The 26,085-nt window shown below is 35.4% G+C and overlaps 2 protein-coding genes across 3 annotated transcripts; both read right to left on the bottom strand.

Annotated features, from left to right (window-relative positions):
• Window positions 1–1,020: 1,020 nt before the first annotated feature.
• On the bottom strand, window positions 1,021–10,450 carry LOC114300134 (serine/threonine-protein kinase AFC1). Of its 2 annotated transcripts, none has more exons than XM_028244998.2 (13): window positions 10,074–10,450; window positions 8,600–8,771; window positions 6,548–6,574; window positions 6,031–6,184; window positions 5,896–5,944; window positions 5,667–5,781; window positions 5,348–5,439; window positions 4,792–4,948; window positions 4,630–4,694; window positions 4,027–4,124; window positions 3,836–3,941; window positions 2,182–2,321; window positions 1,021–1,790 (listed from the first exon to the last, which is right to left on the bottom strand). In XM_028244998.2, exons 1-13 carry the CDS (start codon window positions 10,182–10,184, stop codon window positions 1,646–1,648), a joined length of 1,431 nt encoding a protein of 476 aa, XP_028100799.2. In that variant the 5' UTR covers window positions 10,185–10,450; the 3' UTR covers window positions 1,021–1,645. The 2 variants fall into 2 exon arrangements, with proteins under 2 accessions (XP_028100799.2, XP_028100800.1); XM_028244999.2 differs by having other exon boundaries at window positions 1,021–1,425.
• A 6,499-nt stretch (window positions 10,451–16,949) lies between these two features.
• LOC114300094 (uncharacterized) lies at window positions 16,950–17,903 on the bottom strand. The gene has a single exon (XM_028244944.2). It carries the CDS (start codon window positions 17,901–17,903, stop codon window positions 16,950–16,952), a length of 954 nt encoding a protein of 317 aa, XP_028100745.2.
• Window positions 17,904–26,085: the final 8,182 nt, after the last annotated feature.

Below are 26,085 nucleotides of genomic sequence, written 5' to 3'. Positions count from 1 at the left end.
ATTTTTTTTTTTTTTTTTTATTAAGATTGTTAAGATTTTTGTGTCTATCAACTGCCGTTGGATCCTAGTTCCAAACAAAAAAAAAACAACTGCCGTTCGATCTTTATTTCTTGGAAGGCGGCTGATCCTCCAATTATTATAATTTTTTTTGAAGTGGACCACCACACCAGGGCCCAAAAGTTATGACAAATGCATGAAACATGGACCCCGATGGACACCGTTGTCTTCACCCTCTCTTCCTTCCTTTTCACTGGGCTACTTTGTTTGATAAGAACTAATTATTATTTTTATTTACTTTAAGTTTAAAGTAAATAAATTTGTTCACGAAGATTCTCCAGGGATCATGATTTGAAGCCCACCCCCTCAACTCTCCAAATCAAGAGCTCGTGATGGTGATGGTGATTTGTAAATCAAGTTGAGAAGAGAGAGGAATGGAGAGAGGGAGGAGCGTAGAGAAATGTGGGGTGGTTGCGACGGCGGGAGAGGATGGGAAGAACTGCCAAGGAAAGGTGGGGAGGGGTTCAGTCGCCTATGCGTAAATTAGGGTTTGCAAATAAAAAATAAAGGAGAAGATTGGATAGAGAAACGAAGGTAAATTGATAATTTTTCTCAATAATTATTTTACAGTCAGTACAATCTTTCATGTCCCTTGAAATTATTTTTTCTATTCCCCAACCCATTTTAATTATTTTTGTTCTTCCTATTTATTTAAAAGTTGGACATATTATTCCACTATAGAAAAATATTTTCAGAGATTTTTTTTTCAAGTGAAAGAAAATATACAAATAATTTTATTTTCATTAATTATGTAAAAAAAAAAATTGAGAAAAAATATTTACTTCGGGAAATAATTATAATAAGACTTGTACTTTCATACAATTATGCATGTAAGAAATAAAAATGAAAACATTTTATTTTCTTTCTAATTTTTTGTTTCCCTTGCGCAATTTTAAGTGGTCGATGAAACAATCTGAAGCAGGCTTTGCCTTCACCCTAATCAACAAAAATTACAAATTTTAGTAGCTTAAAAGTTATTTTCCATTTTTTTTGAAATGTGAGATATCTTTTGAAATAAAATCTTACCAATGTGCCGCCACCACCTCCATCACTAAACCTCTACATCATCACTAACACATGTTTCAAAATTGCAACCAAGCATAAAAAAACATTTTTTTTTACCAAAAATATTTTTTACTGAAACCAACAGAATATGATCAAACCCGATCCTCTCCCCTTGAAAGGCATCAAAGACCGTTGACAATTTTTCTCTGATGAATGTAGAGGAAGTAGTGAAACCGGTTTCAATCAGTCAATGATTCCACCAACTTTACCTATGATTCCACCAACTTTACCAGACACAACCATCAGCTAAAGCAAGTTGCAGAGTGGCCTCACCACCCCATTATTCATGCGTCTTCAACAACCCTGAAACATCAGCAAATTTCAATTGTACGCTTTCAAAGCAGCATTTTCACAAGTTGCAAAATGCAAGCCCTAGTACTCCTGTTTTGTTGCAGAGCTTTGCAGATTGCTAGATATTAGCAACTTTGCCCTTGCAATTCAAACAGTGGCTATCGAGGCCTAATAATGAACAAATGAACGTTCCCAAATCCAGATCGCCTCAGAATTTGCAGCGTATCAGAAATCAGATGATATCAGTGCATGCACTGAGCTGAAAAGAAATCCATTTCGCCAAAGCACCTTTAATACCAATGTGGCTTATCATAGTATGATCATTCCGCAATCCGCTTTTCTTTGTTTTGGGTTTTGATTCACTCCTTAATTGAAAACTTTCCGAGAGAGAGAGAGAGAGAGAGAGAGAGAGAGATTAAATCAAGAAGAGAAGGAGCAATATCAGGACATATTTTAACAAATTACTGACCAAATAACAACTTCAACAATGGAATGCAACAAACCAGAACTTCTAAGATAATTCACTCCAAATATAGTAGTAGTAGAAAAGAAAACCAAAAAAAAGGCAGAAAATAGGGAGAAAGGAGGAAGGTAGACACTACTCTACAGCAACAGCAATACAAGCAGTATGCCAGAAGTAATGATATCAGGCACAACTATGCAAGGCTTCAATTTTATTTTATTTTTATATATATACTTTTTGCTTGAGAAATATCACTTGCGCTTGTAAAAGCATATGTGAGATCTAGTTACAAGGGATAGTCACACCTTCTCAGGTCTCTTGTGAAGAAGGGATGTCTAAGAGCTTCCCTTGCTTTGAGCCGCTCTGCTGGGTCATATCGCAGAAGCCCTTGTAAGAGATCAATCAGATCACCAGCAGAGTGATCCACATGCCGCATTATCAGGTTCTGCAAGTATTATAAAAAATAAAATAATAAAAAAAGGAGAGAGAGAGAGAGAGAGAGAGAGAGGAGAAGAAGAAGAAGAAGAAATTAATACATAAAGAAGACAAGGGAAAATATTATAAGAACAAGATGATGGTCTCTTTATTTTTTTTGGTTACATCGGAAATAAAGATGATGATCTCTGAAGATGTATTTACATGATCATAAACCAGGCATCATTTATCAATATTGGAAATGCAAAAGACATGGAAAACCTACAAAACAAGTGGGAAACATACAAGACATTTTATGGCCTGCATAATCAATAGGACAGTTGCTCAAAATGATATGTTGATGATGTAAGCTTTGGGGGCAATTGGTTGTCGAATGTGAAATCAAATCTTTGGTTTTGGTTCAAGTCTTCTTGTATTTGCTTGTCCCTCGTTATGTTTGCAAGTGTGCAATGTGTTTTATGTAATTATGTGCATCCCATTTTAAATAGTTGCATCTCTCCATATGCCCAAGGGGATTGCATGAGAGTAAGGATGTGAAAGGCATGGCGCAGGAGTTTGGCCACACAAAGAAGCATTTTGACGATAAAATAGATACACAAGTTACACCCTTTCTAACTGCTTGCACTTTCAAGGCAACTGGTTGTCCAACATGAGAAATAGAAAGAATAAATTATGCAATATGTTGTAGCATGCAAGAATGCGAGGACAAGTCTTGTAAGAAAATGTTAGAGAGCCTCTTGTGTGTGTGTGTGTGTGTGTGTGTGTGAGAAAGAGAGAGACAGAGACAGAGACAGATCCTGAGACAGAGACAGAGGTAATAGTAGTATCTCACAAACATGACCCTTACCCAGAAACTAGGAGTTCATACCAAATCTTATGAGTTTAAAGAAGAAAAAGAATGCCAAATCTTTTGTGTGAGAGAGAGAAGAGCCAGAAAAGCTCTATATATCTTGGTAAGTTTATACCTAGTTGCAAATGAAAACCGAAGCTTTCAAAACTATAAATCACAAACTACTTCATGTTCGAGTGAGAATAGTGATCAAAGAGTAGTATGGTCACAATACATGGCTAAACGCCCATCAATTAATATGTGTGACCCTTTAACCATCCAGACACTAATTCCTGTGAAAAATGGCTAGTGCAAAAAGTGAATCCATGTTAGGCAATGCTACTCAGTAATATCATCTCACACTAGGTTATGGTAGAAGAAAAATTGAGCACTTTTGGCAACAAGACATACACACAAAAGATCAAATTTTCAAGAATGAAAAAATGCATAATGATATACATGCCATATCTTCACAACATTTGTAGCAGCTTTCCAGTGAGCAGAACAAAATGGCAAACCAAAATCTTGCTAAAAATTTAGAGTTTCATTTGGCAGGGAACATTGCACACCCAGAGGGAGCAAATAACACATGTTTCCTCTTACAAACCTTTATCCATCAAACCAAAGATGATGATGTGTTGGAAGTACCGAATGATTCTGATAACAGTTCAGAACAAACAAAATCTAAAAACTACCTGTAGACGGGGTAATTTCCATACTGCCCGCATACTTTGTCTTGAGGTTGCACTCTCAGGCCAATCCAATTGTGCACCCCTCTTGAAATATTTCTCAGCACGATTGCTGAAAAAACTTAAACATGAGCTTTCTCCACGCTATGAAGCACAAAAATAGTATGAATTGAACAAATAGAAATAACTGATCTTACTCAGCTCTAACAATCATATGTTGTGGCAGTGGCCCTAACACCCTCTCCATCATAGCCAGATGTTCCAAGTTCTCGTGTGTTTGAAAAAGGGCATCGCCCTGTTCATGAAAAACGTAAACACAAAAGAACATAAGGATAACAATATACAAACAGAAATTCTATACAAAATTTTCATATAAAAAGATGACTTGTAATTTCAAAATTGCCACGGCCACATCATTCTTTTTTATAAGAAAATTTTATTTGTAAATCATTTTCCAAAACATAAATAGAAGCTTCAAAGTGAATGATTGATTGAAGTATTCAATAATGTATGAGCAAAACCAGTAAAACTTGCCAGATCAATCAAAAGTACTTGACATTCTAGAAAGGGACTAGTTTCCTTCATAATTCTTTAACTTGATAAAACTTCACTTTTAAAGAGCGCTGCTATCTTATAAGTGACTGCTCATCACATTGAAAATTGGACTTTCCAATGAATCTTCAAAAATTCATCTTAACAATATCATCAACAGATGAAAGACAAACTAAAATCAATGTTGTATATAATAGAAACAAACAAGAAAATGTAAAGTAAACCAGAAAAGGCATAATCATACTTACAGAGCAAAGTTCAACGAGTATACAACCTATGCTCCACAAATCACAAGGATAGTTCCATCCAAGACCTACAGAAAACAACATAGCAAATAATGTTAAGACTTCAACATTAAAAGACAAACATCAAAATACTGACCACAAAACCAGATAACAGATGGCAATTACCAAGAATAACCTCTGGTGCACGGTAATGACGCGTTGACACCACATAGCTGTGGTCCTGATGTTCAAACGTAGTACTCCCAAAATCAATTAGCTTAATTGCACTTGACTTTGGCAGATTCTTGAAATATGAACCATCTTTCGTGGATCGTGATAGACACTCGAATGAAGGCAAAATAAAATCAAATATCAGCATTTTGAAGTTGAAATAAGATTATCAAACTAATAAGCACCAACCTAGCAACTGTAACAACAGTTTAACATATCGAGTAAGTGATAAACATCGTAATAGATTAAATTAAAATTGGACCCAAGATTCTTATTTTCAGTAACTCACAAAGAACACCGAAAAAGGGTATTCAATATCAATTGCCTCCTCATACACCTCCCCACCCCCAAAAAAGAGGCCAGCATATCAATTGTTAAATATAAATTCCTGGTGAATTGGACTAGAGCACACCCTAATTCAGATAAATCTGATAAGTTGCAAGGTCAGGCACACATGCAAACCACTATAAAAGATAAACAAATGATAAGAACATGCTACATGAAGCAATACCTTATAATCCGGCACTTTAACATACTCTGGTGAAACAAGAAGAATATTTTCTGGTTTCAGATCTGTGTGAATTAGGCGTAAATCATGCATAACTGCAAAAGTAAGCAAGCAAAATGAATGAGAACCAGAAGCTGATTAATCATCAATTCAAAACTCATGCTTGTCCAAACAAATATTACTCCAGGTTCCAATCTAATGCTAAATATATCAGAGATGGAAATAAAGATCTAGATATGCCCAAATCTGAGCTTAATTTAAGAGGAAGTGACCATCAAGACAGAACAACATAGAAAAAGCGATGCAAGATGTGTGCACACACATGCTACAGATTCCAAAAGTTGTCTGCCGAACTCCCGCACAAGATCAATGGGAAATGAACGATAGCTGTTTTTGCGGAGAAAATCATATAAGCTTGGTCCAAGCTTCTCAAATACCTGTGAAAACCATTTAAATCCATTTGCAAGCTTTTAACTCACAGAATATTCAGCATGAAGGAACATCATTGCCCTTTCAAATCAATCAAACAACAAGTACCAATAAATACTTACAATACAAATATGATTACGATAGTCAAACCAATTCCGTATTTGCACACAACTGCAAAGAATAAAACAACTTATACCCAATCACTTTAATTTTGTTTACAATGAAAAATGGAAGCATGAAGAAAAACAGATGCCTACCGTGTGGCACCAATGTCATGCCTGGCAAGCTTTTGTAGTACATCAATTTCAATCATAGCAGCTTCGCGGTATTTGTGTAAGGAACGAACAATTTTAATTGCCACGATCTCTTTCTTTTCATTGTCCAAACATTCCAAGACTTTCCCAAAAGTCCCTGTAATTATTTTACCCAAGGGATTGAGCTGATATTATTAATGACCAGATAAATTCAAATATGAAACACTAGTTTGGATTTTAATGGCACCCTACACATGAGTGTTTCATATTAACACCAGTGACTAGGAAGAACTGCCCCATCCCTCCCTCTCAAAAAACAAAAACATAAAAAGGGAGGGGGGGGGAAGAAGATAGGAAGGAAAGAGGGAAGGAAGGAAGAGATCTGAACAAAGGATAAGCAAAAATAGTAAGAAGAGATCTGAACAAAGAATAACCAAAAATAGTAAGATCCATGGAACCTAAGAAAACAGAGAATCTGAGAGAAACAAACAAGAAATAAGAAGCTGAAGAAAGAACTAACCTTCACCCATTTTGCTCAAAATCCTGTCTGCAAGTACAAATAAATAAAAAATGTTATTGGAGAAAAGATTACAACTATCACTCTTGGATCAAAGAAAAAGCCAATCCACAAATAATAAAAAGAACATATCTAGACATGGATTCATTTACACATAAGAGGTTGAACAAAGTCTACTCCCTCAGTCCCATTTCATGTGTCTGTTATTTTCTGGTAGTCCCATTTTAAGTGTCAAAGTTTGAAAAGTCAAAAAATGTAACCATGACTTTTCCATATCACCTTTCTTTAAATATATATTTAAATACAACCCCCAATTCCCAAAGAAGTACGCTCCAAACATGTGAATTTCATCCAAGTTTATGTGAGGCCATATTGGAAACCTGTTGTTAATTAGCTGATGTGTACTTTTGTTCTTAACTTTCCTTAAAACTGTGTGCGAGATCAATCATGCCACACAAAATGGGACAAAGGAAGTAGCCAATTCTATAAACACAGTATCACTCCAAGTTTATTTCCAAAATGAGAAAATATTAATTTAAAATGAAAAGTGTGGCAACTTGCAAGACTATGAGAGCTGCACACATAAATTTGTGCAAATCAATGGAGGATGATCAGATATTCATCTCCTAACATACCAATCAGCAGCTTGGATTTGCACTTGCCACCATTCTTGTGAGGATAAGGAAATTACATTCCAACTAACTAAGATTGATTAGCAAGACCTATTTTGTTTTCCCTTTTCACACTAAGGCCATAAAACCAAAGCATATGTTTATCAAGTTGAGCAGGAAACTTGACTTCATTTTGTAATTCCTATTTTCTATTTTTTGTACAAATAATAAAGTTTACTCCTTTTTAATGAGAAAAGACTGGGTGCAAATGAAGGAGCTTGAGAGAGACGTATTTACATGGAATAGAAGACACATAGGCATGTCAAACAAGGGAATAGAAGACAAACTTAAAGTCCCCAATGATAGGGTTGTAAACAAGTCGAGTCGAGCTAAGTAGTAGGTTGTTCAAGGTTGGCTTGAAAAATTAATGAGCTTCAAAATATGATCAAGCTTGGCTTCTTTACCTTTCGAGCCCATCTCAAATGAGTTTTAACCGAGCCAAGCTTGAGTACCTTGTTTTTTATAGTGCGTATAAGTCATGGTAGGTTTTTCAAGCTTGGATGAAAACTTAACGGGCTTTAAAATGCGTTCAAACTTGACTTGTTTATATAGCAAGCCAATCTTGAATGAGATTTTATTAAGACAGGAGTCGACCCCAAGCAGCTTAGTTTGTTTAACAGCCCTATTCAAGGATATACTGGCTTAGGATAAGGTACTAAAGGCGCATATCAAAATGAGTAAGTGTCACATATAGGAATTACACATTCTGATCAATATACTCATTTGCATTGTGAAACAAATATCAGGGAGTCCATAATCCCATTGGAAACTCATGTATTAAAATTTGAGAATTAGATGAGTTGACACTGGGAATATTTATATAGATTATAAAGCGCACACGCGCGGGCGCACACACACAAAAAAACATGTTTTCTAACAAAATCTTCCAAGAAATTAAGAATAGAAAGAAAACTACTTAAAAGTACCAAATTCTTATTAAAAAGTGTCAACGAAGGGATGGACATAGCAAAAGCCATAAGATCCTTAAACTTTTCCTCTCAAAAATCTAATTTATAACACATGATCACATGACCAATCAAATCAATCCATATTATCAGATTAAATGGTCCATGAGAGCATCTTATGTTTAATTTTTTCTAAATAGAAGAAGTATGAAAAGTAAGCATTGCCTCAACTAAAAATTTTATGTGTTTCTTCTCCTTCAGTCCATGATAAAAACAACTCCACTTACTGGATTTAAATTTAATTTTACCAATAGTCCAAAACTGTTTCAGTTATGGTTAATCTATGTTTTGAAACAGTACTCAAATTCCACACAATCATCCTAAACATTATGAATACCATGACACAATGAATGATAAATCGTAGCATAGCTAGGGCATCTCAAACATATAATAATTGAAGGCAGTCAGAATACACATACAACGAGGAGATAAGTTCTCTCCAATGGCAAAAACATAGTGGCCATCTTTATCATCTGGTCTCCATGGAGGGCATCCATTGTGGGGCACTCCCTTGTAATATATCGAAGAACAAGCATAATTGGGAACTGCTCCGTTCGCAAACTCGTGCCCACAATATATTGTCGGAAGGACCTACATCACAGTTAAAATAATTAGCACGTGTCAATAAAACAGAAGTAACTTTCATAGCAAGAATAATTAAAACTTCAAAAACTTTGCAAAATTTTCAAAAATAGCATGCCCTATGCCCCCCCCCCCCCCCCCAAAAAAAAAAAAAAAAAAAAAAAAAACCAAGAGAGAAAGAAGAATGAAAATGTTATGTGCATATTATATTTTTGGCAAAAGAGGCCAGCTCGGGAGATGGGAAAGTGAGATGTGCGATGCCTTGTAGTCACAATTGCAACCTATAATCAAGTGGAGCCCAAATTTTGAGAACTATCAAGAAGAGAAGAGACCTGGTGTGGGTCTAGCTAAACAAAAACACAATTGACATGTCACAACACTAGCTTTATAGCCAAACTCTTCTTCAACCAACATCATATGCCTATAGAAGAATTGTTCACTACATTTTGACTTTCTTGAACCATAACAGATGATGTTATATACTTGCAAATAAAGGTGGTGTATGCATGATGCTTGTATTGTAATTCTTGGAGAGAGAAAAGAGTTGTTGCAGGAGAAAACAGAGAGAAAATGAGATTATGGTGTCATCCTATGGAAACAACCTAAGCTTTATAAAAAGTAATTGCTCTTTGTTTCTATGAAATTATGGTGTCATCCTCTAATCTGGCATTGTTTTACAATTTTTATTTCTTTAATTCAAAATATTGTGAATATTAACAGACAACATACAAGAACCTATTAGAGTTAACCCAACCCAAGACATATACAGTTCAAATATGCTACAATAACCTTGTTGTCTTGTCCCCTTTCTTCAAAGCCATGTCAGATTTTTTAATTCTCAAAACCTCTTTTCAAGGAGAATATACTTCATATAGCTTAGTTATTATTCAATTTTAGAAAGGGAAGCCACAGTGCATGAGGGTCAGATGTACGCAACCTTACCACTATAGATACAAATTAAAATTGTCTTGCAAATACTAATCTTCTTAAAAAATTTAGAAAAAAATAAAATAGAATGAAAGCAGAAGTTAGAACACATATAACATAGCATTTGCCTCAAATCAATGGAATCAATAATTTATTTGCTCCTTCCTTTTCAATTAAAAACTTTTTCTTTACAAACAACATAAACAAGAAAAGTTCATAATGACTATAATAATATATCCCATACACAAATGCATAATTAAGCAAGATCTACTTTCTCAGTACTTGTATCATTCAACAAAATTCAAGATTCATCAATACATAAAAAGATAAATACATGTAGATATAGGCACACACACACACACACACACACACATATATATATACCTTGGGAGGTGGGGGAACAAGGGGGGGCATGTCCCAAGTCAGACGAGGTCTCTTCCTGGGGCGTTTATCCATGTTTTCGTGAGGGAAATCTATGATCCTCTGAGTCTCCATTTACGAATTCAACGGAGACAGAAATCGACGACAACACATCAAGTAAGAAAATTTGGATTTTCGAAGGGAAAATTACAGAATTCGGTGAGAAAATCCATGGATATTCGTTTTCCGAAACCCTAGTTCCGTGCAGCTGCGCGAGAGGTGGAGAACCCGACCTGAATATGCTGTGGTGGAACTAACCATGGTTTATGTGATCGTATTTCTAACCATGGTTAAAAAGGTGGGTTGATGATGTTTGAGGATAAAAGATTTAACCCCACCAAAAAAAGGGATAAAAGATTGAAAATATATAATAATTAAAATTAAATGGTACGGATTGAAAAATATAATTAAAATAAAATGGTACGAATTGGAAATAAGGTCTTGAAATGTATAAAAAAAATGAAAGATGGCTCAACACACAGGTTTATCACATGTCATAATTATGACATAGATTTATTATTTTATATTTTTAAATTATCATAAAATATGACATAGATTTATTATTTTATATTTTTAAATTATCATAAAATTATTTATTTAATTTTTGAATTTTTATTGACTCTATTTAATTTCTAAATATATAAATTAAAGTTCATTTAATCCATAAACTAAAGATTGAATTTATTTTGTCTCTAAAATATTTATTTCAAGTCTTCGGAAGGATTACAAAAAATAAATATATAAATCCATAATATTGTAATTAAAATTTTATTTCAAAAAAAATCTAAAATTTTATTTCGTCTTTGAAAAGTGGATGTCAATCCTTATGGTGAATTTGTTTTATAAGGGTAAAAGTAATTATTTATAGTATTTTTTTACTTAGCTTCTACAATGGTTACGTGTTTGCCTTTATGTAATATTATATGCCAAATTTTGTTTATAATTTCTAATGTATTGTTTTTAACGTTTTCACCAAGTTCTTTTTATTACTTAATTAATGTATTATTTTGTTCTATAATTATTTAGAGCGAACTATTATTATTTAAATTATCTAATTCTACTTTTTCAGTATATCCAATATTTATATAATTTATTAGTAAGACTGATAAACTAGACTGTAATATTAATTTAAACACATAACGGAATAAAATACCTTTTAAAGACAAAACAAAAAAATTTAATTTTTTTGTAATAAAATTTTAATTGGATAGGGTCTTTTACTAATTTATAATACTTATGTGCATATATTTTATTTTTGTAATCCTTTCATGGATTAAATAGGTATGAATTAAATACTATGGGGTGTTTTGGAAAGTTGGTAAAAAGCTGGCTTTTGACTTTTTATCAAGCTTTTTGGCTTTTTTTAAAGTGATTTGGGAAGTTTGTAAAAAACTGATTTTTTAATTTTTGGTTTAATATTTTTTAAAAGTGTCAAATCACTCCAAAATGACCAAAATATCCTTACTTTTTAATTTTTGAATTAATTAATTAAAATGTTCCAGAGGATAGTTTGGTAAATTTGGGTGTTGCTTTTTTAGATCTTTCCAAATGGGATTTTCAGCGTTTTGGCCAAGCTTGGCGTTTTTGAGCAAATGGCAAAACGTGGCTTTTTGTGTAGGTTGCCAAAACGGCACTATAGTGACTTAATCAATTCAATCGATAGTTTAGGGACTAAATTGCCTTTGATTTATATGTTTTAGGGACTGAATAGATGCAATCTATAGTTCAAGAATTAAGTAGACAATTTAACGATAGTTTAGGGGTAAAAATTGTAATAAACCCTTATGAGATTTATGATCTTTAGTTACCACCTTATTAATTATGACTCATTGTGATATTAGTTATGATCATTGTGGTGTTGGTTATAACTAATATTTTGGTTAAGATTCAAAGAATCTTTAATTTATGTGGTATTTAGTTATAACAATTATGATATTTGTGATAATCAATATCACAAACGTCATAACTTACATATGTGTATAGTAGTATAGAAAATTGGTAGAATCCAGCATCATTTGAAAACTTTGCTAGCATTTTAGTTGATTTTTTATTTTTTTGTGAGATGAAAAATTTGTGTTTTTGGTGATTTGTGATTTGTGATTTTTTTTTTTTTTTTTTGTGCAATTGAATAGATGGTTTTGAGAGAAAAAGTGATTGATTAATGTGTAAAATGTAACATTTTATTTTATTGACTCTTTTAATTATTTTTTTAATCTTTATTAACTATTTTAATCAAAATCTAAATAAGGCCCAAATATTAGAAAGTGTAATAAAAAAGCTAGAAGAAAATGAAAAGTTAGATTGACCCAAGACATATAATAAAAATTAGGTAAAATTTTATTTGTGTTTAATGTAAACCATTTGTCTTAAGAAAATGACAAAAAATATATATTTCAGTCATTAAATTCAATATATATATATATATATATATAATCTCTAAAATATCTTTTTAATGAGTTTAATGATCAAATTATTATTTTATCCGTTGATTTTACTTAAGGAAAATAGACAGATAGTTTATATTAAAAATAAATCAAAATATTAGAGTTTATTGACAAAATTAAAATTTCCATATAAATTTTGTCATAAGGATTCAAACCTTAATTTTTTTTTCCATAATTTTTCCTAAAAATTATATGAATTTATTTAATCTAAGTAAATTAAAGAAAATTTATTAATATATTTAATTTAAAAGTATGGCAAATAATATCAATTTGGTGGAAAGTTTTTTTGAAAAATATTAACTCATATGGAAAAGGAAAAATAATATTAAATACATTAAAATTTAGACAAAAATGCCCTCACCCCTTGCATCTTCTTTTTATTTCCTTTATCTCTTTATCCATTTCTTTCATTCAGTAAAACTTCAACCAAACAAAGCATGCCTCTTTACTTCCTTCTCTCCCTTTAATCACTTGAGATCATGAAAGAGTTAGAGTTTTTAAATTATGGGTGTAAGGTTACAGAAGAGGTAGGGATACTGGTGAAACAGATGTAAACGACAATAGAAATGGTAGGAGATGTGGATGAAGGGTGAAAGGTCGAGTGGTAGTGTATTTGTGGTATGTAGGAAAAATTTACCATCCGGTGAAGATGACATTAGAAAACACCTTTGCATCTTTATTAAACGCTTCCTATAAACACAAGTAAATAATACTCTGGTTAAGGTCATTAGCTAGGAGACTCTCTGATACGTAAGTCAATGTTTAACTATCAATAGAATGGTAAATATAAATGTCATTGATTGTGTACTTGGTTCGATGGATTTGTTGCTTACTTATGGTTAACTGCTCATGATTGTTGTGGTTGTTAATAAACTTTAGTCTCTACCCCCTTTCGTTTCGTTTTCCTTGGAATCATGTCCATATTCGCGATATTATACAAATGGATAAACACATTCCAACTCATAGTAGACTTACCATTGACTTGGTCCACCCTCTACTTGGGTTAAGTCGTTCGACCTATTACATAGCTCGACAGCTAGTCAAAGACTATGCTTGATGATGTTGCCAAATATCCTATTTGGCTAGCAAGTTGGTAGCTTGGTCACGTAACAATTTAGCTCATATTTACCTCTTACATATGGCGATTGAATTAATTGACTAAATGTGTTGAAAATATAGTGAATGAGAGTCAACTTTATAAAAATTAAGTTACAAAAATTTTAAAGGTAAGTCATTTTTGAAAAAATGATGCAAAGATATTTCCCTTAAAAAATGTTTTACTTGCTTTTTGTTTAAGCAAATAACAGAAAATAAGTAAAGTATTATTGACAAAAACATTTTACGTCAAAATAAACGAAGCCTAAAATTTGAACCTTATAATAAAATAAATCCTGAATTTTTAACTTTATCAATTTAAACTATAATATTTTGATTTATTTTTAATCTAAATCATTTGCTTATTTTCATTAAGTAAAAGTGATAGAAAATAATATTTTAATTATTATATTCGATGTAGTTATATAGAAAATATATAAAATACTACTTTACATTAAGTTTAATAACTAAAATATATTTTTTTTTTTGGTTAGTTTTACTTAACAAAAATAGGCAAATAATTTATATTGAAAATAAATCAAAAGATTAGAGTTTAAATTGATAAAATTAAAAATTAAAAATTTGTTTTATTACAAGCCTCAAACCTTAAATTTATTTTACTAGTGAAAACCCGTGCTATGCACGGGATGTGAAAAAATTAATAAAATATATTTATATGAAATAACATAAATTAGGTTTTTGTATGTAAATTATGAAATAAGAATAAAATATTGAAACTTACAATTTAAGTTTTATAATTTTATAACAATTTATGTATCAATTTTTAATTTGTCGCAACTTCAATAATGTAACTTACAACCCCCTTACTAAAGTTGTAAATTGGGCGAGTTGAACCCAAGCAACTCGAGTCAAACTTATAAATTTTGAATAAATTTGAATAAACTTTGACAGAGACACCAAATAACCTAAACAATCGAAACAAAATTATATATATAAATATATAAAATTATTTGTTATTTTATTTTTTAATAATAAATAAGATTAATTAAAAATTTAATATTAATGAACAAAGACAAATACACCTTTTAGAAAGGGATTATGAAATAAGCTGATATTAAAAAAAATATATTTTATAATAGCATAAAATAATCTAAATATGATTTTTCAAAATTTATTTTTAATTTAAAAATTACAATGAAATACTTAAATATAATAAAATTAAATTTTTACAAAATAAAAGTATCTGTATAAATAAATAAATAAAAAGGTAAGAAGAAAATTTAGAGAGAGAGAGAGAGTTGTCTGGCATCGATTGTGACTCCTCCAGCGTCGATCCTCCTCCTCCTGCCTCAATCCGGCCTTGATACTTCTCCTTCGACCTTGACCCAGCCTCGATCCTTTTCCTCCAGCCTTGATTGTGACTCCCCCGGCCTCGATCATGACTCCTCCGGCCTTGATCGACGGTACCCCTCTCCCTTTCTCTCTCGCTTTTATGGATTCTTTGAACAGCAAAGTGAATGAAGAAAATGAGTAGAGTTAGAGATAACGTATATATTTCCGTTGTAGTTGGGAAATTGAAAAATGCTCCTCTACATATTTGAACCATGGTCTGTGTTACTGTAGCTCCGCATTTTTGGGCTTTTATTTTCTATTTAAAAACCAACGTAAACTCATTTTTTGAGTTTACAACTTTTCTACAAATTTACAAACTGAGACAACCATTTATAAACCTAAAAAAATTATGAAACAAGTTTTTATGATAGTTTTTTAAATTTTTGTAAATATAAATTGAAAACTAAAAACAAAAATGTAACTGTAAATACCCCATTTTTGACAGCCCTTTAAGACTTTGATGTTCTTGCAGGTACATCCGTTGACGAGTTTGATTGCTCGCTTAGCGCTCGAAGTCATCGGTGGAACGCCACAAGTTTGAGCATTTCAAACCCTACATCCATTTTGTCTCATCTTTGGACCATGCTTAGGTCTTTTCAGCAGGAAGTTTCAGATGGCCTGTCGGCCATCCTTGGAGGCTGCTGGCCACAGCTTTTCCTTTGCCAGCCATTGATGTGCCCTGCCAACCATCAATGAAGCCTTGCCGGCCATCACTGATGGCCGCCCGGCCACCAGTGTTTCTTGAAGATATTTTGTGATATTTTGTGCCAACTATTTACACAGGTTCATGCATCTTCCAACACGTGTATGGCTGGATGTTTGTAAGGAAATTTTATGTTTTCTATATATAGAACCCCTCTCTCTCTTGTGGAGGGGTTAGAAAAATTTAAGACACAAAAATTCTCTCTCTAGATTTCTCTTTCTCTCTCTCTCTTGCAAATTTGTGTGTGTTTTCTTAGTTTCTCTACACTTTGGCCTACATCTCCTAAACCAAATCCTCTTACCTTTGAGCTGAGGTTACTTAGGGCCTTCTTGGAGCTAACGCTACCTTTTTTTCTCAACTGCTGGAAAAAGGCTTCATCCGATCTGAAGACTTACTAATGAACCAATTCAGGGCGGCCACCATTCCGGCCAGCTTCTGTAGCTCTTTAGCCTTCGTTGGCTCTTTAAGCTCTTGTATTACTTTGATTTGATCTACATTTGCTTCGATTCCTCTGTGGGTGACCATATATCCCAAGAACTTCCCCGTTCCTACCCCGAAAGCGCATTTCAAGGCATTAAAGCGAAGCTGATGGTTCTTCAAGATACCAAAGACTTCTCTTAAGTCTGCAAGATGGTTTGTAAATAGCTTGCTTCTTACTATCATATCATCTATATATGCTTCCATGGTCTTCCCCAGTTGGTCCTTGAACATTCGGGTGATCATCTGCTGATAGGTTGCTCCGGCGTTCTTAAGGCCGAACGACATTACTTTGTAGCAATAAGTGCCCCTTGGAGTGATAAATGTTGTCTTCTCTTGATCCGGACAGAGCAATGGTATCTGGTGATAACCGCTATAAGCGTCTAGAAAGCTCATGCGCTCATGCCCTACTGTTGAGTCTGCCAGTTAATCAATGCGAGGCAGAGGAAAACTATCCTTGGGACAAGCTTTGTTTAGGTAGGTAAAGTCAACGCAGACTCTCCATTTTTCGTTCTTTTTTACTACAACTGTGTTGGATAGCCATTGTGGGTACTAAACTTCTCTGATCGCTCCCGAAGCTAGGAGTTTTTCGACTTCAGCAATTACTGCTTCAGTGTGCTCAACTGAGGATCTCCGACTTTTCTGTACGACAGGTCGAGTGGAAGGGTCGATGTTGAGTTTGTGGCAAGAAAATTCTAGGTTCAACCCTGGAGTATCATATGCCGACCACGCAAATACCTCCGTATTTTCCCTCAATAATTCAAGCAGCTAAAGTTTCTCATCAGCACCTAGTGAGGTACCGATAAGGAAGTACTTTTTTGGATCATCCTCCTTTACCAGGACTTTCTCCAAATCCTCTACCATCTTTTCCTCTGGGGCTCCCCCTACATCTTCCAAGACTGGCTGTTCGGCCATTTCCACTGTCTGTACCCGGTTACAAAGTTGCTTAGCCTTTAATGTTGCCATGAAGCAATGTTTGGACGCAACTTGATCCCCTAAGATCTGCTCTACTCCGTGTTCCGTTGGGAAACGGATAAGCTGGTGGTAAGTTGAAGGGACCGCTTCCATTTGGTGAATCCATGAATGGCCTAGTATGGCGTTATAAGGGGAAAGTGTATTAATAACTAGAAACTCTATCTGGAGGGTCTTCGTTCCTGCCACAACTGGCAATGCTATTCTGCCAAGTGACCATTCTGGCTGTGAATTGAAGCCAATTAACGGAGCTTCCGCTGGGGTGAGATGCTGCTCGGAGAGGCCAAGCTTTCTGAACAAGTCATAATACAATATGTCTGCTGCACTGCCTTGATCTACCAGGACTCGTTTTACATCAAACCGTTTCCCAATTCCCACAATTATAATTAGTGCATCAGTATTTGGGTGCTCTATGCCTTCTAAATCCTTTCTAGTAAATAAAACAGTGCACAAGGGGGATTTGGGTGCCGTGCGTACCTTTTTCGATGCAGGCTCTATTGACATGACCTGCTGAATTTGCACAGCCTTAGCAATCTCTTCTTTCAGTGCCTCTTCATGTTCCTGGGTCGCTGTTCCATGGATCACGTTTATTATCAGCCGAGGTGGGTGCTCAGTGTTCAGTTCTGGTGGTGGGTTCCCTGGCTCGGTCACTGCTTTATCCTGATCAATGTAATCCCGGAGGTGTCCAGCTGCTTCTAGGTCTTCCAAGTGTTGCTTCAGCGCTCTGCAATTCTGAGTCATATGCCCCATGTCTTCGTGATAGGTGCATCTGAGCTTCTGATTACGCCGAGCGGGATCTCCCACCATTTTCGGCGGCCAAGTAAAGAAGGGCTCTCTCTTGATCTTTTCCAGGATACGATAGATGGGTTCCTTGAATACGGTCACGACTGTTTCATGAGATTTGGACATATCTACCTCATTCACTGTGAGTCCCCGATGTTCCCCTTGGTCCGTTCTCTTCTTGTGCCAAGCTGTTTGTTTTACAGATGCTTCCTCGATGGGGATCTGGTCATCCTCGAGGCGAGCGTACTACTCAATCCTGGCACGTAGATCTTTCAGTGCTGTGGGTGGGCACTTGGTAAGTGATTGTCTCAACTTACTTTCCGAACGCAGACCATACTTGAAGGACATAACAGCCATCTGCTCACTGCAAACGTTTTCCTCTAAGTCATTGTATTCTTTCTAATACCTCCTAACATAACTGCGCAGGGTTTCTTCCTACTCCTTTCGGAGACCGAACAGTGTATCCGGCTCTTTCGGGATCTTAGTGTTGGAGACAAACCTGGCTAAGAACTCTTCGGAGAGCTGCTTCCAGTCATAAATTGATCCAGCGGGGAATCGATCGAACCATCGAAGTCCGGTTTCTCCCAAGCTGGACGGGAAGACTTTGCACATCAGTGCCTCATCTCGGCCCCATAGAGACATCATCTGTCTATAATGGCTAATATGCGTCAATGAGTCTGACTTTCCATCGTACGACGTGAACTTTGGCGGGGTGAATTTCTTGGAGGGTCTCATGGTCTCAATTTCTGGGAAGAATGGGGAGGAGACAAGCCTATCCAGCGCTCGGTGCTCTCTCTGGTGAATGGTACAGTCTAGATGATCCCGACGTTGTTCGTTCTGCTTGTTGCCAACCAGCCAAGTACGAAGGTCTTGATGAGGGTACTCAGTTTGTTGGCTAATCGTCTTCTGCCTCTTAGCCCTTCTCCGGCGTGACCCACGGGTGTGGCTGTTCGCTGCTTCACTCTGTACCGGGACTGGCTGGCTTTGTTGCCAAGACTCATTTCTAGGGAACTTCTTCACTGGTGGCTCTCTGGATAAGCTCATCCGTCGTAAGCGAGAGGGCTCTACTTCAGTCTTCTTTTCCGTTGGATCACCCAGCATCCTTTTAAATTGCGCTTTCAACTCCTGTATCTCCATCCCCATGGAGTCTATGATTCGATCTATGTAAGCCTTTTCCAAAAGAAAGTGATGACAAGAACCTCCAGCGAAGGGCAATCGATGCTCAACGGATTCAGGGGTCCGGTTATTGTTTCCAATTTGTTCTTTTAGGACCGTTGGGAGTACCAAGCCCTTGTCCTTTGTCTTCTCCGTCTATGGAGTATGTGTCGAAGGTGGGACGTCCTCAATCCCCATCGCCAGAACTGAGTGCAAAGCTCAGAGACAAAGTGATCTACGCTCACCGCACCAATTGCGCGTACCGGATACCGCACTAGATGAAAGTGGATCGGGGCTCCGCACTAGGTTGGACTATCTAGGGAATGAGGTCCCTGCAGCAAGAAGCACCGTAAGAGTTTCCTGGCCGGGGTTGGCCGGATAACCCCTCTGGTGTGGGAATCAGTGATCGGAGAAGAAGTGTAAAGAGTTCAGTTTTTAGTAAGTGGGGTTCAGCTTGGATCAGTTACCTTCAATGTGAAGTTGATGTAGTTTGTATAGAGCTCATTGCTTGTTTCCCAAGATGGTTTCATGGAGCTCTGGTACTGCCAAGTTTCCTTTTAGCATGGCCCCAGGTGGGGGACCATCTGGTAGTTGCCTAGAGGTGCTTATACTCATTATAGTCATGCTGATAACAAACCACATTCCTCTAGTTTAACTACTTCCGTGATTCTAGGTGTTGGGGACCAGCTGAGGTGGCAACTTACACATGCATATGCTCATAGTTTCCACGTTTCTTTGAGAGGCTCCCTCAGCTCGACATCGTTATGCCTCAGCTCGGCCCTTTGCGAGGCTTCTGTTGGGATGAGCTTGCCCATTTAGATATTTGTGTACGCATTCGGCCCACTTTGGTTCTGATGATGGGTTCAACCCATCAGTTCGGCCCATAGAATGGATCCTGCAACTCAGCCCTAGCCCAGTATCGCAGTTGGACTGGCCTTTCCACTGCGAATTGGGCTCAAGTGCTTGAGGACTTGGGTGGACTGTTAGTAACGAAACTAGGCTTAGTTGGGTTGCCCATATGCTCATCTGACCCATTTGGATTTGGGCTTGGGGGATTGGATCGGCCCAAGGCTTGGGTCCGACCCATTTCTTATTTAGCCCCTTCAAAGATCATTCATTCATAGATATAGATAAATAAAAGCTATATTGCTAATTTTACTTCTTGAGTTTTGATCTATTATATATATATATATATTCTGAGAAAGATCAAAATCATTCATTCTTATAGATAAATAAAAGTCATACAAAGCGTGAACAAAGTCAACCCTTATTTGGCTTCGTCATGAGTGATCTGTTATATTTAAGAAATTTGAATTATTGTTTCACAATTCTTGTGTGGCTGAAATTCATCGTTCACTTTCGTCATTCTTCTTAGCCGATTTCATCGCTTTAGCATGTGACTAAAAAAAAAAAAGTTATAGTGAGAAATTTGTTTAAATTTTTTTGAAAGTGATGTAATTTGAGATTTTTGATTTGTTTATTATATAAGTGTACCTTGAAAGATAATTTGAAGGAAAAAAAAAAAAAAGGATGTATTGAGAATAACTTATAATCTTAAATAATTTAATAAGATATATTGAGAAATTAAATGTACTTAATGATTTTTTAGGTGTAAATAGAATCCCCTTACCTATATTCGTTGATTGGGAAAAAAAACCGAGCTTTGCCCTACAGCAAGGAAAGCCACAAACGTACACGTAAAAAAATGATTTAAATTCAAAAAAGGAAAAATTGATTTTCTCACAATTTTCATCCTCGCAAACATTGAAGGTAAGCAAGAAAAGCTAGACACTCGCATAAAGAAAGAGAAATTTGAAGCCTAAGGAGTGATTTGAAAAGTTCTAAATAAGTGTATTTTTAAAATTTTTTATAAAAAATATATATATAGAAAAATAGAAAAAGTGAATAGAAAAGTAGAGATGAGATGTTAATTGACATGGCTCAAATAAGTGTATGTATGTAAAAAATATATATATATTTTTTTAGTGCATGCCAAACCTACTAAGTGCACTTTTTGACTTTTTGGGGTTGTTTGGGTGTTCTAAATAAGTATACTTTTTAACTTTTTGGACTAAAAAATAGAGGAAAAAAATATGATTGTTTGAGATAATTTTTTGTCTTTTTACGAAAAAATGTGTATTAAAATATTATATAAAATAACAAAATTATAAAATTACCCCTATGTCCTAGACTGGTGTAGTTGCGCTGATTTTCTCTCACCTTTCATTTTTTTTTTAATTTTTAATTTTTTTTTATTGTAAGTGTGGCTTACATTGTACCACGTTTTGCACTTTTATGAGAAATTGTGGATGCTGCAGCAGTGGCTGCACAGCTTGGCCTGTTTTGAATTTTTTTTTTTTTTGGACAGATTTCCCGTCAAAAAATATGTGAATAGTATAAATTTTTTTAATTTTTTAGAAACTTTTTAACTTTTTTATATCATGTCAAACCAGCCCTAAATATTATTCATCTTCTCACAATTTTCATTTATCACAAACATTGAAGGTGTTTACATTTTCTCTTTATTTTAGTTATGAGATTAAATTCACGAATTACCGAAAATCGGTTAAACCACTCCACATCAGCAAAAGTGGGCTCCACCAAACAAGCAAAAAATAAATAAATACGTAAAAAATAAAAAAGTAAAATTTTCTTAAAAGTGTTTTCTGAAAATCAAAATCAAATAAGCTGATTAATTTTTTAAAACTACCTTTCATTTTTTTTAGAACATCAATTGTCATAATTAATAGATTTAAAAGAATGAAAAAAAAAAAGAAATTCATGTTAAAGGGACTAAATTTTAGAACAATGAAAAATAGAATAAGAAGCTAATATTTTAGAACGGATTGAGTAATTTATTTTAGATCTCTAACGTTTCTTTTTTATAGGAATTTGGAATTGGTGAGCTAATTTTAGAGTTGACCTTGATGATTCAAACTATTCACCTTTTAGTATTCGTTAAATATAATATTTATGAATTTTTTTTTTAAAATAATCGAATATTGATAGATATGTGTTTGAATTATATTTGTATTACAAAAATGAATAGTTATTATTAAAATTATAATTATCATACATTTTTTAAAAATAAATTTGATTTAAACATATAATCATCAATGTTTGATTAATTTTTTACATAAATTTTCTATGAGCATTGCTATTCAAATCGAAAAATTAGACTCATTTTTCAAGCCTAAGTTTAATGATGTGATAATTAATTAAGATATTTAAAACAAATGCTCTCTTATATCTTTTCTAATTATCGACTAATCATATGATTTGTGAGATTAAATTATTCACAGATGAATTGTAAACCAGTTATTTACGAAAACCAGTTAAACCACTCCTTTTCTTCTGACTTCCCTTCTCTGTCCGATCACTCAACCTCCATTGTAAAAGCATCAGCATTAGTATCTTCAAAATAACAAAAAGTTAAAATATAGCTAATAAATCATCAAATTCTCCCTCCATCAATTTCAACAAATTTTTGTTAAATTAACTTTTTGTTAAATTTGCTACAGTAACTCCTCTGATGAAGCGAGGAACTGTTCATCACTACAACACGTGATTTTGGTGTAACTGGTCAACGACAATTTTTTTTTTTTTTTCCAGTTTATCTTTTGTAAAACATAAGAATTTTTTGTTTGATAGGTCATCAATTTAATTATAAAAAAAAGAATAACAAATATTTTAATAGGATTGAGTTAAAATAGAGAGTTTGTTACAGTGGGTGACTAGCTAAAATAGAAAAATAACTTTTTAAGTTATAATTTGACTCAAAATTTGCTGATGCTGAGGCTGATGCGGATGCTCTAACATCTCACTTTCTCCCTAAACATAGTAACTCCAAAACCCATGGCAGAACGCAAGGCCGATCAAATCAAAGAACGTTTATAATGATCAAATCAGTGAATTCTTATAAATTTATCATTAACTTATGCAGTTCAAATTGAAGAATCTATGGCCACCACTGCAAAAATGTCTTCAGGTTTAGAATCTCATCCAATGATTATCATGTTAGATATCACCCCATGTGAGTGGGTGAGTGAGGAGAGTGTGAGCTCCTCCTCTATTGTAATCTTTCTGTAATCTCTCCATTGTTATAGTGATAACCGATTACTCTCCCGTGGACGTAGGCATTGAAGCTAAACCACGTTAAATATGGTGTTTCCTTGAGTGTGGGTGTGTTTTTCTGCTCGGTACAATTTCTGAAAGGTCTTGGGTAGGATCCCCGATTCCCAACAAGTGGTATCAGAGCTCGGATGAAAGAAAAATAATGTGTTTTTCTTTCACCCGAGCTCTGATATCACTTGTTGGGGATCGATGATCCCGCCTAAGACCTTCTGAAAATTATACCAAGCAGAAAAACACACCCATACTCAAGGAGACACCATATTTAACGTGGTTCGGCCTCAATGTCTACATCCACGGGAGAGTAGCCAGTTATCACTATAACAATGGAGAGATTACAGAAAGATTACAATAAAGGAGGAGCTCACACTCGCCTTACTCACCCACTCACTTGTCTCCCTCGTTCACACCGAGAGATACGGTCTCTCCGCCTCACATCTCTCACTTTCTTTGGTTTGCTCTATCTCTCTTAATTAACTCTTCTCTCACCCTATTCATTTATACATATTAAGATGGAGGTGGAGAGGTTGTCCCTCTTAGTGTGAGCGAGGGAGATGGGTGAGTGAGGAGAGTGTGAGCTCCTCTTCTATTGTAATCTTTCTGTAATCTCTCCATTGTTATAGTGATAACCGGTTACTCTCACGTGGACGTAGGCATTCAGGCCAAACCACGTTAAATATGGTGTCTCATTGAGTGTGGGTGTGTTTTTCTGCTTAGTATAATTTCAGAAGGTCTTGGACGGGATCACCGATCCCCAACAAATGGTATCAGAGCTCGAGTGAAGGAAAAATAGTATGTTTTTCGAAATGGCCCAGAAATTAACTTTCTCAAAATCGAGTTTTGAGCATACCAAGAGGTGCGTCTTGACGGGTAGAATCTAGACCCAGAAAAACCAGCCTAAAAGGAGAAGCCATGCGCTCCCGAGTGCGGTCTGAAGTTTCGACGAAGTTCGCCGGCATAGCACCGGAAAGTTCAGTCCGGTTGACGGAGGAGTTGCGAAGAAGAAGAAATTAAGATGGTTGAAATATAATGGCACTGTTTGGAAAAGACAAGTTCAGGCTATTATAGCCTCATTTTGGATATAAGCCAAAAAGCATGAACAGTAGGCGGAGGTGCAAAACTCAACAAAAAAAAAAATAGGTGCACTCTACACTGTCAAAGTGACAAGTTGTTACATCACGTTAGAAATTACGATTTTGCCCCTTTTCATCACTTTAAAAAATTATAATTTTAGGGACAAATTTGTTATTTTAAATTCAAACATCATTTCAACACACTTTTCAATACAACAACTCAACTAAAAATCCATCTCATCTTCCCAAACACAAAAACTAAAATAGCCAAAAAGCCTCTAAAATAGCCACTTCCCAAACGACGCCAATATGTTTGGAGTCATTCAACACAAGGGCTCTACTGGCATAGTGGTTACGGCTTCGGCTTTACTTTTTGGTCTTGAGTTCGAATCCAGGCAGCGCAGAGATTAAAGGGTTTATTTTTTTCCCTTGGAAGTTGGAGACAAGGCGTGAGGCAATACTAATGCAAAAGTGACATCAACAGGGTATATCTGACCCGACCCATAAAGGATCCGACCCAGATGACGTCAGTAGCGGGTAGACAAGTGGATCTGACCCGACCCAGACCCGATCCAAGGGTTAGTAGGTGATGACATCATCACGATGCAATGATGACATCAGCGATACCAGGATGACACAGGTGCTAATGTAGAGTGACGTCATCAGACGGAATATTCTATTGGAACATGAAATATTCCCTGAACTTCTGAAAATTGTAGTTTGGCCCAAATTTTTCAAAAAATTGTGGTGTGGCCCAACTTTCGGGGATGTTTTTTTAGTGTGGTCCCCGGAATTGCAGCGAAGGTTGATCATTGCTAAACGGACCGTTCCAAACACAATCGTGAGGTCAAAATAGTGAAATTCTGAACGATTTTTAAAGATTGTCAAAACATGGGAGTTTGTCATCTTCAATAGTCGAAGGAAGGTTGCCGGATATTGTGGAACGCTGCGGATTCACTGAAGAGGTTAGAATGGGCAGATTCTAACTAGATTAGACAACCAGATACAAATTGAGATAGATCATTGGAGACCAGAAGATATCAGACTTGATCAAATGGCGAATCGAAGGAGATCAGGATTGGTTAGGGACGATCAGTGGATTGCAAAAATGATTATCTCTGAAGTGCATCGGAAGATTTGGTTCAATCAGAACTGAAGACCATTCATCGACGGACAGATGATTTGGTAACAAGTACAAGCTCAAGGAAATGTTGTGGCTGTTGGAGCTACTGTATACAAGTAGGTATTGGTGGTATGTGGACGTGTAAAACAATAGTTGCAGATGGGCATACTAGGCACAGAAGCATAAATGCAGACATGCAGTAGTGCAAGGGTACGCTAGAGTGTCGTACAAAGATGCGAGAAGAGTGTGTAGCAACAGGTTATTGAAAGTTCATAGGAACTTCCAGAGAGAAATTGAAACGGGTAAAACGCAGGAGCGCGCGCCAAGGAACGGCAAGTCTTTTTTTCTCTACGGTGGTTTCTTTAGTTCCATGGCAACGGAGGATAGAGTTGATGCAGATCTCTCAGGCGAGCTCAACGCAAGGAGACCAGAAGCCATTGGTGCAAGCATTATGCAAAATTACATAGTTGACGATGCTTTGACAGATGGAGCTACTGTCAACGATCAATCTACTGAACAGCAAATCAAGGATTGCAAAGGCACAGACGACGAGCGTATGGGAACGCTAGAAGGTTGTTCGAAAATGCAGAGGGCAAAGGCTGATAATTTAGAGGAAAAGCTCCGAGCATAGAAAACTGAGGACATTAATGGATAAACGACGAGTTTT

Source organism: Camellia sinensis, chromosome 10, assembly GCF_055761805.1.
Source record: "Camellia sinensis isolate YWXY chromosome 10, ASM5576180v1, whole genome shotgun sequence".
NCBI classification, from domain to species: Eukaryota; Viridiplantae; Streptophyta; class Magnoliopsida; order Ericales; family Theaceae; genus Camellia; species Camellia sinensis.
Note: the sequence above shows the minus strand (reverse complement) of the source record. Positions and strands in the feature narration are given on the sequence as shown.